At 35.6% G+C, this 17654-nt stretch overlaps 2 protein-coding genes across 4 annotated transcripts in view; both read right to left on the bottom strand.

Moving 5' to 3' along the window:
- The window catches only part of LOC110828820 (glycerol kinase 3), a 28113-nt gene extending 27435 nt beyond the window's left edge, over positions 1-678 (bottom strand). Inside the window, exon 1 of the mRNA XM_022061873.2 lies at positions 448-678. The gene's annotated coding sequence lies outside the window, so the exon portion shown is untranslated. The remainder of the gene's footprint in view (positions 1-447) is intronic.
- A 281-nt stretch (positions 679-959) lies between these two features.
- On the bottom strand, positions 960-16047 carry LOC110828842 (deubiquitinase DESI2). Of its 3 annotated transcripts, XM_022061925.2 has the most exons (7): positions 15562-16047; positions 15263-15365; positions 13845-14023; positions 11636-11708; positions 11406-11499; positions 9214-9355; positions 960-7640 (listed from the first exon to the last, which is right to left on the bottom strand). In XM_022061925.2, the coding sequence occupies exons 3-7, from the start codon at positions 13965-13967 to the stop codon at positions 7476-7478; spliced, it is 597 nt and encodes a 198-aa protein (XP_021917617.1). In that variant the 5' UTR covers positions 13968-14023; positions 15263-15365; positions 15562-16047; the 3' UTR covers positions 960-7475. The 3 variants fall into 3 exon arrangements, with proteins under 3 accessions (XP_021917617.1, XP_021917616.1, XP_021917618.1); XM_022061924.2 differs by lacking the exon at positions 15263-15365; XM_022061926.2 differs by lacking the exon at positions 15263-15365 and having other exon boundaries at positions 15631-16046.
- Positions 16048-17654: the final 1607 nt, after the last annotated feature.

Below are 17654 nucleotides of genomic sequence, written 5' to 3'. Positions count from 1 at the left end.
TAAGTACATGAATTACTTCAGGCCAGTGGCATGTTCTGATAATAACTTTCAAGTATATGTCATTTATCCACACACATTAACCCAACCTAACCTATTTTTAAAGCGATGTGTCCCGATAACCCACAAGTACCATCTTTCCCTTCAAAGCATTCCTCCTTTGCATCAAGACTGGTACTCCACAAAGAACAAGTAATGTTCTTGTGGCCAGGATTTGGTGTTAGCAACATCAAAGGGACTGCTGAAGGCTGCCTCGTCGAGTTTCTGCTTTCTCAGAATCTGAGAGAGCTAATCCACCTAGCACATTTTTTAAAGAAACCAATATTTATTCCATAGCATTGTTATTGATAATTTTATACATAGTATATTTATGAGGAAAATCCTATTTTTCCACATACGTCCACTCTCAATTGCTTTCTTCCACCTCTTAACAAATGCTTGTATACTCGCCTTGTAAAAGTCAGGACCTGAACCCTCAGACAATTTTTCACCGCTGCCACAAGACTCCACTTTTCCCAGATAATCGCTTAACCCAACGACCAACTGTGCTGCGATCGACAGCATCATCCCCATACACCTGCAGTCGCTTGTGGCTGTTTCCACTGTCACGTTCTGGCACACCGACAATTCAACTACAGAACATTGCTTTTAACACATGTCAAGTACACCCGCCATTTTAAACGTATGGTACAACAACGCCACTACCGGGACATGAATAAACTAAGCACGAATAGAAGCGGGAAGAATATATATATATATATATATATATCAACTTCTGTACTCAAAATCTCAAATAATGTTCAGGTCTACTACCCACTGAACACACCCAATACCTCATCCCCTTAAAACCATAAAAACGTAGGTCAGTTTCTTTATTCAGAACTCAACAGTGCTCTCTCCTAATGTTCTACTGCCAAATCCCCTTCTTAATGGCAAACTACACAAGCAGTAGACTAAACACAAATGAGTAAAGTATTATTTATTTGTGAATCTTTTCAGTATTTCCTTCGAGCTTACATTCATACACTAGTGACAAGACTTTGAATGCATGACATTCTCATGACCATATGACTGGAATTTAATAAAAGAGATTTATAGGGTTGATAATGATAAAGAATTAAAATAAAAAATCTGTCAGTTGCAACCTTTATTTCCTTTTATGATTATTCTAAGGCAAAATGTTTTGATCCATCGTGGACCATCTTCAGGCTATTATGTAAGAACCATCAACACACACAGATTATTACAAGCATCTACCATGGAAACTACAACCATGAAATGTATGTTTTGAAACAGGAATACAAAAAATTCAACAAACCACAGATAAGTAAAAACTACATAATGTATTAACCCCACTTCTTCCACATAAAAACAACTTGAAATAAAAACATATAAGCAAAAAATCATAAATAGTAACTACAAGTACTGTATAAACCATTCTATGAAACATAATATCTAATATAACATTAATTATACTTTTTAATTTAATTTCATCATATGCATGTCTCATTAAATATGGATATTATATTTTTATTTGCATTTATGTATATAATTTTTATCTTCAGACTTTTAATATAATTGCAACACCTAATATTTTAAAATTTAATATATTCTATGTAACTCAACATATGTTAATTACAAAGGTTTATATTCAATAATTGTAAGCATAATTTTACTTTGGACACAATACTTGTATGACCTGAGGATAGTCCAAAATAGACAAACATGCTGCCTTAGAATAAACATAAAAAGAAATAAAGGTTGACTGACAGATTCTTTATCCTAATTCATAAACACCGCAGCCAGAGGCACAGAAATAACAGCTGGAAACATAACAAAATACTGTACATAGCACTGAAAAAATTTATAGTCTCATAACTGCCATGAAACATGTAAATAAAAGGCAACTTAGTGGCATGCTAAGCTGACACCTATCCTGCCAGAATATTCTCAACAGTGCAACATATGGAGTGTAAATATTAATTAAACACTAATTTGCTTCAGAATTTGTCTCTGAATAGGATCTCCAGATATATCTTACTCTTCACTACTTATATGCATAGTTTAGGTTATATTTTCATCTTGTACCCATCTTTAACTTAATAAATATTGCACCACTATACTTAATGTGCAACTCAATGATTATTGTCAAGTTCAAAATACTAGGCGAGACCAGATGTCACAATGGCCTCATTAAACATACATGTTCCATATACATTAGTTTGTACTTGAAATTTATAATATGTATCTCTCAATTCTATATTTTCAGAGATTTAACTGGTTAATTCTTCAACAAGTGCATGTGTGTATTCATGCATGCAGTGTCTGAGTGGAGAACTGATTCAGCCTTCAACCAAATGAACCCATCTGCACAGGTGCAGAACACTGCAGTTCTAAAACACAATGTGGAAACACAATTTTACTCTGTTCTCCATTAGTTTTCTACCTTCATAGTGTTTCACCTCATTCTTATATTTTTAGCATTTCATAATTTACACAAAATTTAGTATATTATATTTATTTTGTACAGTCTATACACAAACGTTTGAAGTTTATTGGTGTTGTAAAAATTATATAATATTAAAACATTTTGTTGTGTAAAATATTATATTAGTGCTCTTAATCGTAAATAATATTTTACACAACAAAATGTTTTAATATTATATAATTTTTACAACACCAATAAACTTCAAACGTTTGTGTACAGACTGTACAAAATAAATATATTTAATCAAACACAAACATGACGCATATAAGATACAAATTTAGTATATTAGTTGGGTCACTGGTAACATACCCATAGTATCATATTATGGATGTTGCTCCAGCAGTGGAAACATTTTTTGCAAGGGGCAATGTTCTTGGGACAGCATTCCACATGACGTCGTGGCTTTAAAGTGTAGACAATTTTGCACTCGGTATGAACACACATACATATGTACATCTATGAAAGTATGAGCACACATTCATGTATTCAAAACAGATGACTGGTTATTCAGTTCCTCGAAACACTATCAAATGCTGAGAAGCATCAAGTAATATACAATGGGATCACTGTCAGTGATGACTTTGTACGATGATAGCAATTGCGGCCTGTTTCAAAATATAAATCTGGCAGTTAGTCAAAAAGAATAAGGAAAACCACATGCACACAAAATCTGCTCAGACAGCTTTACTATTATCGTAGCAATTTGGAGAAACACGAGATCATATTGCATTATCCCCAGATAAAGGAATAACCACCACTTCACTAAACCTATAAAACTCTTACATGATCGGCAGCAAAATGAGCTGGAATCAATACTTTCAATGCAAGATCACGTTATTTGCCTCATGCTTTGAATCCTGTGGCATATTCTTATAGTGTACCACTTGACATATCTTGACAAATGCTGTTTATAATAACCTAAAATATCAAGAATATTTACTTTGCATTATTGCTTGCATATAAACAGTTTCATGAAATACTGTGTACCACTAACAAAATGTAGAGCAATACTGTTATTGGTAAATAAAAAACATTTATTTCTTTACTTATAGGACTTCAATTTCAGCTGCTCCCAAATAATGAATTTAAACCATATACACCAACAAGTTGATAGTATGAAAATAAATCACTTACCAAGATAAGGAACCACAGAGCACACACATAAGGGCTGCCCAACCTTGTCAACACAGTCACAGTGATTTAAAATTCCTTCTTCCACATGCTATACTGTAAGGGAAAGCAACAATTCACTAGCTTCTTGTTGGTCCTTATCTCTGTAGTGGAATTCTTCAATGGAGCTACCTCTCAATTTATTCAATTACAATTCAGATCTGACAATTGAATAAAACGTGAGTGATGTGCATTACATCAAAGCAGCCAACCAGCAATGAATTATCCTACAATTAATAAATTACACCTGCATGTTCTATGGCTGCAACCAGTGTCCCATATTATTCCTCTATGTAGATATTCTTATTCAGACCATACTGGTACCAAAATAAAAAACTGTCTTATAATGCAGCTAGAAAAAACACGCTATACAAAACTCAAGAGTTACTTCTTATTTGTTACCAGAACTACAGAAAAATCTTCTCACATGCTGAAAGAACTAAAATGAGTGGATTACAAACTTTGAGAAACTGACATCACTCTTTTGAATTTGTCAAAGTCCCTCTGCTGATAGTGATTTGAACACCCATAGTCAAAGTTTTCTGTGAAGGTAACTTACGTCCGGAAATGTTTATCACAGTGGAAAAAGCATACAATTAGTAATAAGAAATAGGGGGGGGGGGGGGGATGGAAAAAAGGGAAAGACCTAGTGGTCTACGAGTAAGAACGGTATAAATGGTTTCAGGTTCAAGATCTAGCTGACCAGTGCAGACTTTACCACCTGCCAGTCTCAAACCTGACCTCTAAAACAGTCAAAAATAATTAATATGGGGAATAATAAACCCTCATGATGGTTTGGAGTCCTCAAAACTGTAGGTTTCATCTGACAGCCATCATCCTCACCATAATACAATCAATGTGCAGAGCAGAGTCTGCCTCATGGTACTCTCATCTCAGACATGGATTCCTTTATCTAGTCTGGCAGGCAGAGATCTGTTGTTCAGTGACACTAAAAGTGGATGTGCTCACTACAAAAAAAGGAAGGCAAGAAAGAAAAGTGAAGAATGGGAGACTTAACAGTTCTGTGATATAAATATTCTTGTATGTAACAAATGCCCACCTTCCTAGATACTGTGCATTATTCAACTGTCAGAAATTAAAACAGGATAATTAACAAATTAATGTCATAACTACAGGAACTTATTCTTCTTGTCATTTCCAGTCAGAATTGTCATATAAACACAGGTCCACTTCTGCCACACATTTTATCATTACCTCATTGTTAGAAAATCAAAACTGACAAGGGAATGGTACGGTCGGTCACGTTGAAACCTCACCTGAAATTTTGCCCGTCTACAGAGCCCATCTAGTAATGATTGTACACAATATTTCAGCTGCTGATACACTGTGCAAGGTTGTGAAAAAATTGCTCAAAATTCGAATGTATCGCGCACACATCTGACAGCAGTGCGCCTAGCAGTGGCATGGTATTCACCGGTACATTGCAACAGAGAGCGTGGGACAGGCGCTGAGAAGGCATACTGCCTCTGTCATCAGGGTGATTCATTGCCCTGATGACGTAGGCAGTATGACCTCTGAAACGTTGGTGGAAATCTACCAGACTACATGGTGCAATAACCCAGAAGACAGCAATCTTCAGGGAAATTATGAGTAAGGAAAAAAAAAAGAATGGAAAGCCAGGAATGTAGGTAATATTAAAAGGTTTCCAAAGAAAAAGGATACGCGGTGATGGAGTGGATCCATTAAATGCAAGGGAACATTTTAAGGACCTACTGGGCAAGGGAGTCAAAGAATGGGGAATAAGGAAGGAAAATGACCTCCTCAGCCCTGAAAGGTGGGAATATTTGGATAGAAAAACAGACGGAATACGCGTTAAATTATTCTTAAATCTTTTAACATTTACGTAATGACAGATCCATAACTGCTGATTGCCACATGTTTATATGACATTTCCGAATGAGAATGACCTCAGGAATAAGCTCCAGAAGACATCAAGTTGTGAATCATTCTGTATGTTATGGCAAAAGTGAAAAATGTGGTTATTATGAATAATAACTGGTAATTATACAAAATCTCCATTTGAAAATTATACACAATCACTGGTTATTATTCATAACCATCAATTAATTACTATTACCACTATACATACACAAAATACAGTCCTCGAGTATGGTAACCTACCATGAAGGCAAACAATATGACTAGTACTGTTAATTAAGTTCAACTTCAAATAAATAGCTTTGATACAACTAGCTTTAAATGCTATGATCCGCACCAAAAGCACATTGTGAAAGTCAGGGAATATATCCCCTTTGAAGGAAGTCTAAACCAACAAGACTACTGAAAGAGTAGCACCTACAACTGAACACCACAAAAACTTTCTGCACCTTCATCTGCTATTGGATAAGAAACAAGATGGCCATTTCCAGGACCAAATATCCAAAATCTACTCCACAACACTTAAATTATAAATTCTGACTACACCAGTTGCTGCATCTGAGTTCAAAAATCTTGAATAGTGATGACGATTAGATCGTATTCTGCAGCCATTCTTTCCAGTAATCTTGTGGTTTTAAGCCACTTATGTCTTTTCCATCCTGTCTGTAATGTATATTAAATGCATATTTATCTCTGAAATGTTTTAACAATGATACATCCCATATTTGAATGGCATATATACCAATTACTTTTTACAAATATTTGTAATCCATACTGCTAGCACAAAACAGGCTATGGACATCTCTCAGAAAAATATTAATTTCTTTGACTTGGTAAACAGTTTTAAATTCTCTTTGGGCAACCTCCTAACAGTTGCACAGGAAACAAGACATCACCATTTGTTCTACCTATAAATACAATTTTTACACAAATATTCTCACTACAAATTCTTCATCATCTTTCACTTCTTCACACAAAATGAGAGGGTTCTTCATAACAAATATTGTTTAAAAAAGTACACATAACAGACTGGCTGATTAAAAGAATTCACAATACCTGTTATAAAAATGGTTGCATTACTTCAATTTGTGCACTGAAAATCACATTAAACACTGCTCTTATGTCACTTGCAAACACCAAAATGATGAACAACCAGGGTAATCCTGTTGTTTTGTGCAGTTAAAGAAATCCATTATTACAGTGGTAATGGGTCAGGATTATCGCGTATTCTGAAGTAGCTTTTCTTGGTAAATTTAAAACCTTTAAATAGTTCAGAAATATAAAATGAGATGATCTGATATTTAAACTGTTTCTACCCTGTGTTGGGTATTAACATTAACTATGAATTTACTAGGATACGCACATGCAGAAAGTTTTCCAATGGCACTCTACTAGGAATGAAAGTTTTCAACTACAAATGGCAAGACTAAAGTGGCCCTGCTACAGAGTTTGGCCAAACTGCACCTAATTAAATTTTTTTATTTTAATGAGTACATCCAAGATAGAAACTGTCAAAGTAATGTGAAAGCAGTAGCGTTCATAAACTAATGACCAAAATCAAAAGTTACGCACCGTTGCACCGTATAACAATACTGTTTTTATAGGAAATACTTCAGTGCATTTACCACTTTGTAAAACTGCAGTATATAAAATAAACAATCAGGCCCCCACAACATATTTTAATACGAGCATGCTAACAGGTCAGTACCAAAAGCCGTTCCTACGATACTTTGCAGTCCCAGTTCAATAATCCTGCCTGAAGAGCATGTTCCATATTTGACCAATACATCCTATGATGATATTGTCGGGGAATTAACAGAACAAATCAAAAAACAAAGTTTTGCAACAGTTTTATCTTCCAATCATATATCCATGATAAAAGAACTGAGGGATATTAGAGCCTAGTGGCTGGAGCCTGATGTTACAATGACGTATCTGGGGAACTCTCTTGATGTGAATTGAGGGAGTGTTGTAGGGCCATTGGTGTTAACCATTCTCTGGGCAGGCAGCGCTGGAGGAACGGAACACACGAGCTGAAGTACGCTAGCCGATTAACCCAGGATGGTATCTCTTGGCCACACAGTATCTGTATGCAAAAGTGCAAAGCTAAGGATGGTGAAGTAATTATATGTAATGCTGCATCATTATAGCATATAATTTTCTTGCGAGGTTGAAAATGATTTCCTAAGAAAGTGGATTTTAACACAGCACAGAGTAATAAGACCATCAACATTCTTAAAAGCACACAATTGTAAAGCTGGATTAACACTATCGTGCAAATTTGTACAAGATATCAAAGAACTAGACAGCGTCACACATCAAATTTAGTCACCAGTCAACAAAAATTAATGTAAGTGTCCACATTCTACAAATTACAAAGCTGAATTTATGCAGCTAAATGGGTTAGCACATTACAAGTTGTGTGCCAACCTGCAACACAGAACTTTAACCTGGTGATGATATTGCAGTCCATTCACACTCAAACCCACCTTCACAGCAGAAATATACAAAAGGATTTACCTTTCACCATTAATATTATGGCTGGCCATTTGGCTTTGAACAATCAAGATGCTAAAGTAGGTGCTTAAAGGAATGTGTAAATACTTCTTTTATTTCGGCATTTGTCTGAAGTAGCGTATTCCTCCAGCAACAAACCAAAGAGATGAGAGAATAATATCCAAATTAGTCTTATAAAAGTGAACTGTAAATGCGTAGAAAGGTTTCAAATGCTCAGCACATGATCAAATAATATGATTCTGTAAATACAGTAATGCACCTTCAAGATCCTTAGAGCAGAAATTTTTTTGACTAGTTGAGTGACCATCAGCTTCTCTAGAAGGATCCTGAGCCATGAAGTCAGTATAAATCATGACAAACATCTGAAATACACACATTTTAGACCCTTTACCAATTTTTTCATAATTCAATAACCTTTCTGAAGATTATGTCCTCGTTCCTTGCATTTCTTCTGACGCACCACTGCGAGATACTAAATATAGCAGACACACTGGCTGTAGGGGCCAGGGTAGCTCAGTCAATATAGTGACCGACTATTGACTGGACAACCAGCGTTCAATCCCTGACACAGGCTGAAGATTCTTTTCCCTACCCTGTGCGTCCAGACTGGCTCTGGAGCCTAATCAGCCTTCTGTCCAATGGGTACCAGGGGTCCTTTCCTGGGGGTAAAGCATGGCCAGAACATGATAATGACCACTCACCCCCACCTAGTACCGAGGTTAAGAATGAGAGTAGGAGCTATACCCTGTCTCCCCCCAAGCGTCCATGTGACATAGCAGCATAGCTTTACATACACTGACTACTAGGCACATAGCTTACTGCCTTGAAATTTATTGCTCTTGGTTTCTTCTGTTTGTCTGAAGCCAATAGCAATTTAATTTTTATTTTATTATAAATGTACTTTATATGGGTGCTCAGATATGCAATTTAACATCACCCCTCAGATTAATCAGTTTCTTCCACATTATGAAACTCACTTTTACAGAGACCTCCATTTAAAAAAGAACACAATGACTGACTAAAATGTTTACATAGATTAGTACTTTTAGACACAAAGTCTTCTCGGTTATTGCACTCTCCTTATTTTAGTCTCTTCAGCACTGCCATATAAGATGTGGAAAACTCCGAGTAACAAAACTTACTTGTGTAAAGGAGCCTGAGAAGTGGTTACAATTTTTATTCATGAGGTGATAACGATCACCCCGAAAATCTTTCCCAAGTTCTGCAACTATTCTCTTAACATCATTTTCAGTAAAATCCGTGTGTCCCACATGAACTGACTGCCTGCAACGTAAACAAAATAAATTATGAAATGTAATAATCCAATTACTCTCAAATATCACAGAACAGGAGGATTATCACAAATCATCATTCACAACATCCACCTTGATGTACTTCATAAATAAATATGTTACAACATATCTTGGATTACATTGCATGTACATATGCACTGTCAAAACTGCAAAACATTACATAATAGAATGGACATGAAAAACACCAATACCTCCTAATTATGCAACATAACATGAACAAAATATTCATACCAACAAGTGGGTAAATAAAAACTATGGAAATCACAGGTTTACATTCGTGAATCACACATGAAGTGCATGGAAACAAGTTTGGTAGGTGTCACATTGTTTTAGTGAATGTTTCTGGTTCACTGACCACAGGTGAACAAGTTGACAGTCAGAACACACACTTGTAATATTTCGTTACAATTACCATACTTAACAAGATTTTTATCACCTTTAACAATGACATAATTAGCTAGCAGTGCAAGACAACCCTTCCTTTACACTGAAATTTATTTTTCTTAGTAAAATCAGTTTGTTAGGAAATCACACATCACCTCTGCATTATGGAACACGTCAAATGTTCCAAACTCCACATTATCCAGCCAGAATGCAGTCACTCGCCTAATATAGAATCCAATCAAGAACAAAATGCTCTTACAGTACTTAATCATTTGACATTCATGGGTGAGACTACATTATTAAAATAAAAACTAGCTTCACTTTTATATATGAACAAGATGATAAAAACTATATGCAACAGGTGGAAATTAGTTTTGCACAAGTCAGTTTTACAGCACACATCACTTCTGGCTGATTGCGAATCAGATCAAGCCGAACTTTTATGTACGTACAAAGTTTTTAAATATAGGGTGCGGCAGAGGAAACGCATGTTTTTCAAATAACAATAACTCAGTTGATTTTCAAGTTAAAAAAAATTTTAATTGCACAGAAAGAAAGGTTTTACAATGCAGTTTTTGTTGAACATTTTTGAATTACTTCCGAAAAATAACGTCCGTGAAGTGACGCCCTTCCTTCTGTATGCAATCTTGCAGCCTCTCCTCGAAATTCTGCATTGCTCTTCCCAACATTTCTTCCCCCACAGTAGCGATTTCCTGGCGAATGGAATCTTTCGGGTCCTGGATGTTCCGTGGTTTGTTTCTGTATACCTTTGATTTGAGGTAACCCCACAAAAAATAGTCTGTTTACGGAAAAGGCGCTGAACGGTAATTACGGATTCACAACTTTTGATATAATTTTCAATGATAAACACCCGATGCTCGCGGGTCCACGGTGCTATGGCTACTGAAACTGCATCATCTAAGCTTTCTACTAGCACGGGGCGGAAATCCCCCACCCTCGTCCTTGCCGAGTACTAGCCATTCGAAAAACATGCGTTTCCTCTGATGCACCCTATATAAATCTGAGGGGTTTCAACTTAACATGCAGAAGAATATGATGGTATACAATTACCTAAAAATATATATTTGAGAATCAAGAGTATTTCCTTTACTACTTAACCTTTGGCCCTAATGCATAACAAAATGGCATAATTAAAAGGGCACTGCCACTTATAATTAAATACAGTAAAATCTCATCTAAAATTTAAATACCAGTATACACAAACAACTGAGTTTCACAGCACAATACAATAGTGCAGGGGTTCTCACCCTTTTTCGCTGGCGTACCACTAATTCTAATTTAACACACTGAATGTACCACTAGCCAAATACGTTTAGGGAAAAATTATTTATGCTAACATTATCTTTTGATTCTCTTACTTAGTTCACGTACCACTCAACATCGGCTTGCATACCACCAGCGGTACACTTCAACCCCAGATATATTACAAAATCTTTCCTTAAAATCCATTTTTGAATCATCTTCCTACAGCTTTCCTCGCCAGAATTCTTCTCACATCTGATCGTACCACACCAGCTACGTGCCTAAACCACCGTAATCTCTCTGATGTAGCTACATCACTAATTACCAGGAGAAAAGTATAAATCACAAAAATGTTCATGAAAAATAAATTATACCTGAACTGAAACTGTTCCCCAAGTTCTTCTGCATCTCTGGGATTTATTTCAAATATACCAGAAAATGGAAATGGGTGTCCACCATAGGCATATTCTGAAATTAAAACACATTTCATACTGAAACCAAAATATGCAATGTGTTACAAAAATTGTTGCTGTTTTATCATTTGACAGACTTAATTCATATGTAACAGCAATGACAAGACGAAAGATGAAAGGGACGTCCTTACCCGTGCCATAGATTTCTACCCCAGAATGGAAGACTCCTAGTCCAAGTGATGTAGTATACTCATTAATCCAATACTGCAAAAGAACAATGCATATTAAAGTACAGTCATCTCAATTACTTGTTAATTTATTGACCTATAGTGCAGGTGCCTCCACACATCAAATCTGACCATAGACAAATGATTTTATCTGCAAAAATATATACTTCAAAACTATTTTTGTTTCACTAAGTAAACTAATGACTATATTTGCCCTTAAATGAGTGTTATTTTCAAAATCTTTAATAAGACATCAAGAATCTTTGAACTTCGACCATAAATCTCATTTGTCTCATCACAGACTCAGCATTTCCACAGAAGTCTCAAGATGGGTTATTTATCACTGCTTAGATGTATCTGCATTGCCGCTTTATAAACGTTCCACGCTCTTTTTGGTCCTCATAACCTTGCAGTGTGAGCCAAGAATTTCTTGTGGGTCTGCGAGTTTTCCAACAACATTGAGCCTGGAGGCCATTGTTCATTTTAATGATGTTATTTGTGTTGTCAAACTTATTGTGAATCCTTTTTTCTCACTCCCATTTTTATTCTTAAACATATTATTCATGTTGTTATTCTTACTGTTACTGTTATTCCTATTGTTACTCACACTATTAGCTGTACGCTTACATCACTTCCAGAATGGGACTTTGATGATTTCAAGTGCTTGATTTTTGTTCTACAGAGTATACAATAAAAGATTCACTCCACTGCTCTGGCAATTCTTCCTTAAACCTAATAAAAGTAATGTGTTTATGGGTTTTAGAACATATTACCTCCTACTCCATTAATTCTGCTTAAATCTGATCAAAACCTGGCAATTTATACCTGTTAAATTTTTCAACGGCAACACCAACCTTAAAAAAATAGTATACTCAGGTACTAATTCATCAGATGTTATGTACTTCAGTCTGCTTAACATCATTAACGCCAGTCATTTTCAACAGTTAACAATGGTAAATTCCAACTATTCAAAATAGTGAGGAAATCTGATAGTAGGTCATCATTCTCATCTTTTACCAAGCAATTTATAAGTTGGCAACATTCCTTAAATTCATTTATGCCTTTATATGTCTCTTGATACTATCGTTCATCGCCTTAATTTAGTCTTTCAGATATTCACACTTTCACCAGATACTGGTTGGGAAGCCTGAGGGGAAGAGACCTAGACGTAGATGGGAGGATAATGTCAGGCGGGATCTATGGGAGATAGGAGTTGAAGGAGACTGGATTTTGATGGCCCAGGACAGGGTCCGGTGGAGGGCTTTGGTTAGTTCGGTGATGAACCTTCGGGTTCGGTAAGCCATCTAGTTGGTTGGGTCCACTATTTGGGAAGCCTGAGGGGAAGAGATCTCTGGGGAGACCTAGACGTAGATGGGAGGATATTCTCAGGCGGGATCTATGGGAGATAGGAGATGAAGGAGACTGGATTTTGATGGCCCAGGACAGGGTCCGGTGGAGGGCTTTGGTTAGTTCGGTGATGAACCTTCGGGTTCGGTAAGCCATCTAGTTAGTTAGTTAGTTAGATATTCACACTTTTGTTCCTGAAAGTTTTACTAGTTTCATGACTTGCAGTGTTTGTATTATCTCCATTCATCTGACTTCAATTTTACATCCGATGCAATGAAGCATACTTCGTTTCATCTATTCACTTCAAACATTCATCAAAGCATGGCTTATTCTGCGTTAACTTGTATGATATAGGCTCTATTTGGCTGAAATTTTTATATTGTCTCTATTACTTTCCTCCACTTCATCATCCATGTTTTCCAAAGCTGCAAACCTGTCACTATGCTCACCTTCATTAAAGATCAATTTCTGGCAAATGTTCCAGAATTGTTACGATGCATATAACTTCCTGACTTCTATAAAGTGTTTAGATGATACCCACTTCCAAAAACTCTTAGACATCACTGGAGAATAAGCTGTGAAATCATGTTCAACTTCCATGCCCCCTACTAGCTATTATGATGTACTGACTAGGTATGTAACTAACTTCATCTCACACATTAAACCTATACTAGATTCAAAATGCTACAGCAAGAATTATCAAGCATGACCTCTGTTTGCAGTATATTGTACTAATGTTTAAATATTTACAATATATTTATTATCCGCTACTTTCCTTGGCATATTCACAGCTTACATACTACAATTAAAAATACAGACTTCTCACCATATCATAGACGTTGAGTATGACTGGTTCCCTTGCCATCTTCGGAATGAGCTCCTCTGTCTCCGTGGGGAAACCCAGACAACTGGGGAATGGGAGGTTGCAACTTATTCCAGAAGGAAACATTCAACAAATGGGTAGAGCTTTGTAGCGCAGCATGTCCCTCCTCCCCAACAGACAACCTACAAATGAATAATACAATTCAGATCACTATACTGTGTAGTGTCATCTACATGCAGACTGAAATGGCTTCCAAGATTTCTTACTTAAAGCCCAATGAGTATAATACGTATGTCCATTTGGAACCTATCAGTGCTCAGATAAGTTAAAATAAATATTACCTCAAATTACCAGGGGAACACAATCCACCTAAATTGACCTTATAGCATTTAAACATATATGAAGTTTAAAAATCACACTGATATTTTTGTGCAACGAATGGCAACAATATTAAGATGATGCATGTCAGTCGATATTACTGAGAAGTAAATGTTTTGTGATAGAAAAGACAGACATTACAGAAGCTGAAGAAATGGTAATTACTTGTCCATATCTAATTCCCAACTATATTGCGCATTTGCGTCCATCAGTGCTGGTTACAGTTTGAGAAGCCAAAAATAATTTCAATACCCACAGTCAAGAAAAGCAAATGTGGAAAGTGTATGAATGAACTGTGTAATACTCCAGTCTGGTATTTTACAGAACAAATGAAATTAGTAGTGATTAATTACAAGTTCTGTTACATTACAAGTCGCGCCTCATAAAATACATAAATAGCTCAAGAATTATTTTTAATGGCAGAAAAGACCAGTGTTTACTGATTACTATATCTTAACTTATTTAACAATGTTATTCAACTGACTAAGGCAGCAAACCCCTACAGAAAACAGGCATGTCTAGAGGCCTTAAGGTGGCAACCCCACCACTAAACTTACTCAGCAGTGGACTTCTTGCAACATTCCCCATATATGTTATATTACATTTTCTCTTAATCACAGCCTTCAGACATACATGACTCCATGCATCCATACACAGTAGCTGAAAATGCAGTTTGGCCCTGATATGTTTACTGATTAGACAAAATATGTTAAGAAATAGTTTTGTATAAAACTCCACAACTCAAGACTACTGTATGTAGTAAATACAGGTGCTCAAAAACTCATTATTCATATGGAACGTGACACTTCATCCGAAAACAAAGCTATCTAGTCATCTGTAATAAAATACACACTTGTCAGCTTGAAGAATATTATTCCACTTCCACTGAAATATCTGTACTTCAACAAAATCCAACCCATACGTTACTAATTCTCCAACTACTCTATCAGAAAACCCACTATATTAAATTTTTGACAGTTTACATCTCATGCACTTTTCATTTTACTCAAAACTGTAAGTAATGAAATAAAATTTAATTTTACCTCTTACAGCAGTAACATTTATTTTTGTTCTCTACAGCCATGCTTAGCTGTATGACTATTTTTACTTTGATTTTATACAGCTCTTTTCACACAGTTTTCTACTCTGTATTGGGATAAATTTCACTTACATTAGCAAGTAGCATTCAAATCAATATACTTGTAATGGCTAGGTCCAAAACTTTCTATATAAAAGATGAATTAAACACATTAAGCATCCGAATTTAATTTATCGAGCATGTAACAAAGCTGCGTATACTGTTTCTCAACAAAATAATGATTGTTCATATCCAACAACATACCAATAATTGTACAAACAAAACAGTAGGCTTGGTCCTTTGCACTAAAAATTACTCAGCAACAGCACTCACTTTCAAGTTAACTTCACCGAGAACATATCCAGAAAACAACGTTTAGGCCAATTTTAATCTACTCGATTGCAGTCTAAATGTCCTCTTCTACTCTATACTAAAATTCAAACATCACGGAAGCATGAATTACGGTAAAGCAACTGCCGACGTAAATAACTACTTTTGATAATCGAGCAACCCTGGCAGGTTCCTCGATTCAGTTAAATGCTGTAGAGCTCAATTTTGTAGTATTTCCACATATACTGTTACAAATTCTGTAAATGGTATAAGTTATTGATTTCCACCGTGCATATTTTTTTAAGATTTGCTTTGTTAACATGAGATACAACTATCCACTAGTTACGTCCAAAAACTTTGAGCGCATTCTCAACCACACTTAATAGCAACATTCAGGTAACTCTATGTTACAAATTGGCAACATTTGTGGCCCCAGATGGCACGTACATATTGTTCTACCATCTATCCGCATCTCATGTGAAAACACTGTAAGAACATTCTGAAGGTCAGTCGGTAACAACGGTAACTCCTATCCCACTTTACACTACCATTAAGAGCCATACCATACAAAAATTAATTTTACAAATCTAAGGACGACTGTCTTTATCATTTCGTATTGCCGGTCTGAAGCATGATGCCTCAGATATTAGAATGTGATGATAGAATTAAAAACTTTCTGGAAAATTGTAAAAATAGAAACAGGTAAATGTTCTGCAGTTGAAGAAGGCCCATCAATAATGGTAAATGATATTATAAACAATCCTAAATATGTAGTAAACTCCTTATATACTTTGTAACAACTGCAGAAAGATTGAACAATACTAACAAATTTACAAAGAAGCAATAAAGTCTGAAACAATTTATAGAACCTCCTTTTTTTCTATAAGTTTTCTCATTAATGAATTATTATCAAAGTATCCTTCCCAATGGCTTAAATATTCAAAAGTTAATCCTCTGTATAAGAAGAATGAAGAATCTTGCATCTCTGACTGCAGGCCAGCATTTTCAAAGTAAAAGTAAAAAAAAGAGTAACAGTATCCTTGCAAAAGAACAGTTGGGGTTTAGAAAAGTTATCTCAGCTGATAAAGCATTGCAGAAATTCTTAGATGAAACATTGTATTTTTAATGTTAAAATGAATGGTTTTCGGATATTTTGTGACCTTGCTAAAGCATTGACATCATGACATATTACTATAAAAAATAAACTACATGGAATTCAAGGCAAAGGTGGACAGTGGTTTAAATTCAAGAAGTACTGTAACTCATTTTGTTATAGTTGGAGGTTATATTTAATATTTATTTTAAAAGTGGATGAAATATGAAGTCCATTGAATGCAAATGTTGAGTTTGCATGTAAAAGGTGGTGAATACTATTAACTTAAGTATACAGAATGCAACAACTCTTCTAGTAATGCGTGAAGTTGTGGACATACAAGTCATGTTGGTAAGAAGTGGTCTGCTTATTATTTTAATTAGTAGGTAAATACACTTGAATTACATTCATTCAAACTATATGCTGGGTGTTGGTGTTGGAGGGAACCTATAAACAGGACAGTAGTGTGATGTGTGTCCTATAGGGAAGTGAATAAGAGTAAACATTTAAGAAACCATACTTTAAAATATTCAAACTTTTAATTACACCCACATAACAGTCATGCTATGCCAACAAGTAGACCCAACAAATGACCCATTCAGCAGAGATAGCATTCTATACAAAGGAAAATATCAAATGTAACGTCATAATCTGGCACCTACATTGGTTAAGAACAACAATGCAACAATTTTTTTTTCTCAAAACTTGGGAACAATCTCTTATTGGTTCACATCCTAGAAAACAAAACTCAAAATCATGAAATGTAACTTAGAATTATTCCTCATACTGGAGAGCAGTAAAGAAATTATGTTTCCCCAAAGGTCAAGTCTAGGGCCTTTACTTCTCATAATGCACAGAGATCACTCTTGGGACTTACAGTTTGTGGTCGCTATATGTAAGTCGAGCAGCTGGGCAGAAAATTATTCCTATAAGT

Source organism: Zootermopsis nevadensis, unplaced genomic scaffold (assembly GCF_977971745.1).
Source record: "Zootermopsis nevadensis isolate Lab colony 2312 unplaced genomic scaffold, Znev_1.0 Znev_ptg000002l, whole genome shotgun sequence".
In the NCBI taxonomy this organism is placed as follows: Eukaryota; Metazoa; Arthropoda; class Insecta; order Blattodea; family Termopsidae; genus Zootermopsis; species Zootermopsis nevadensis.
This window is presented reverse-complemented; position numbering and strand designations above follow the sequence as displayed.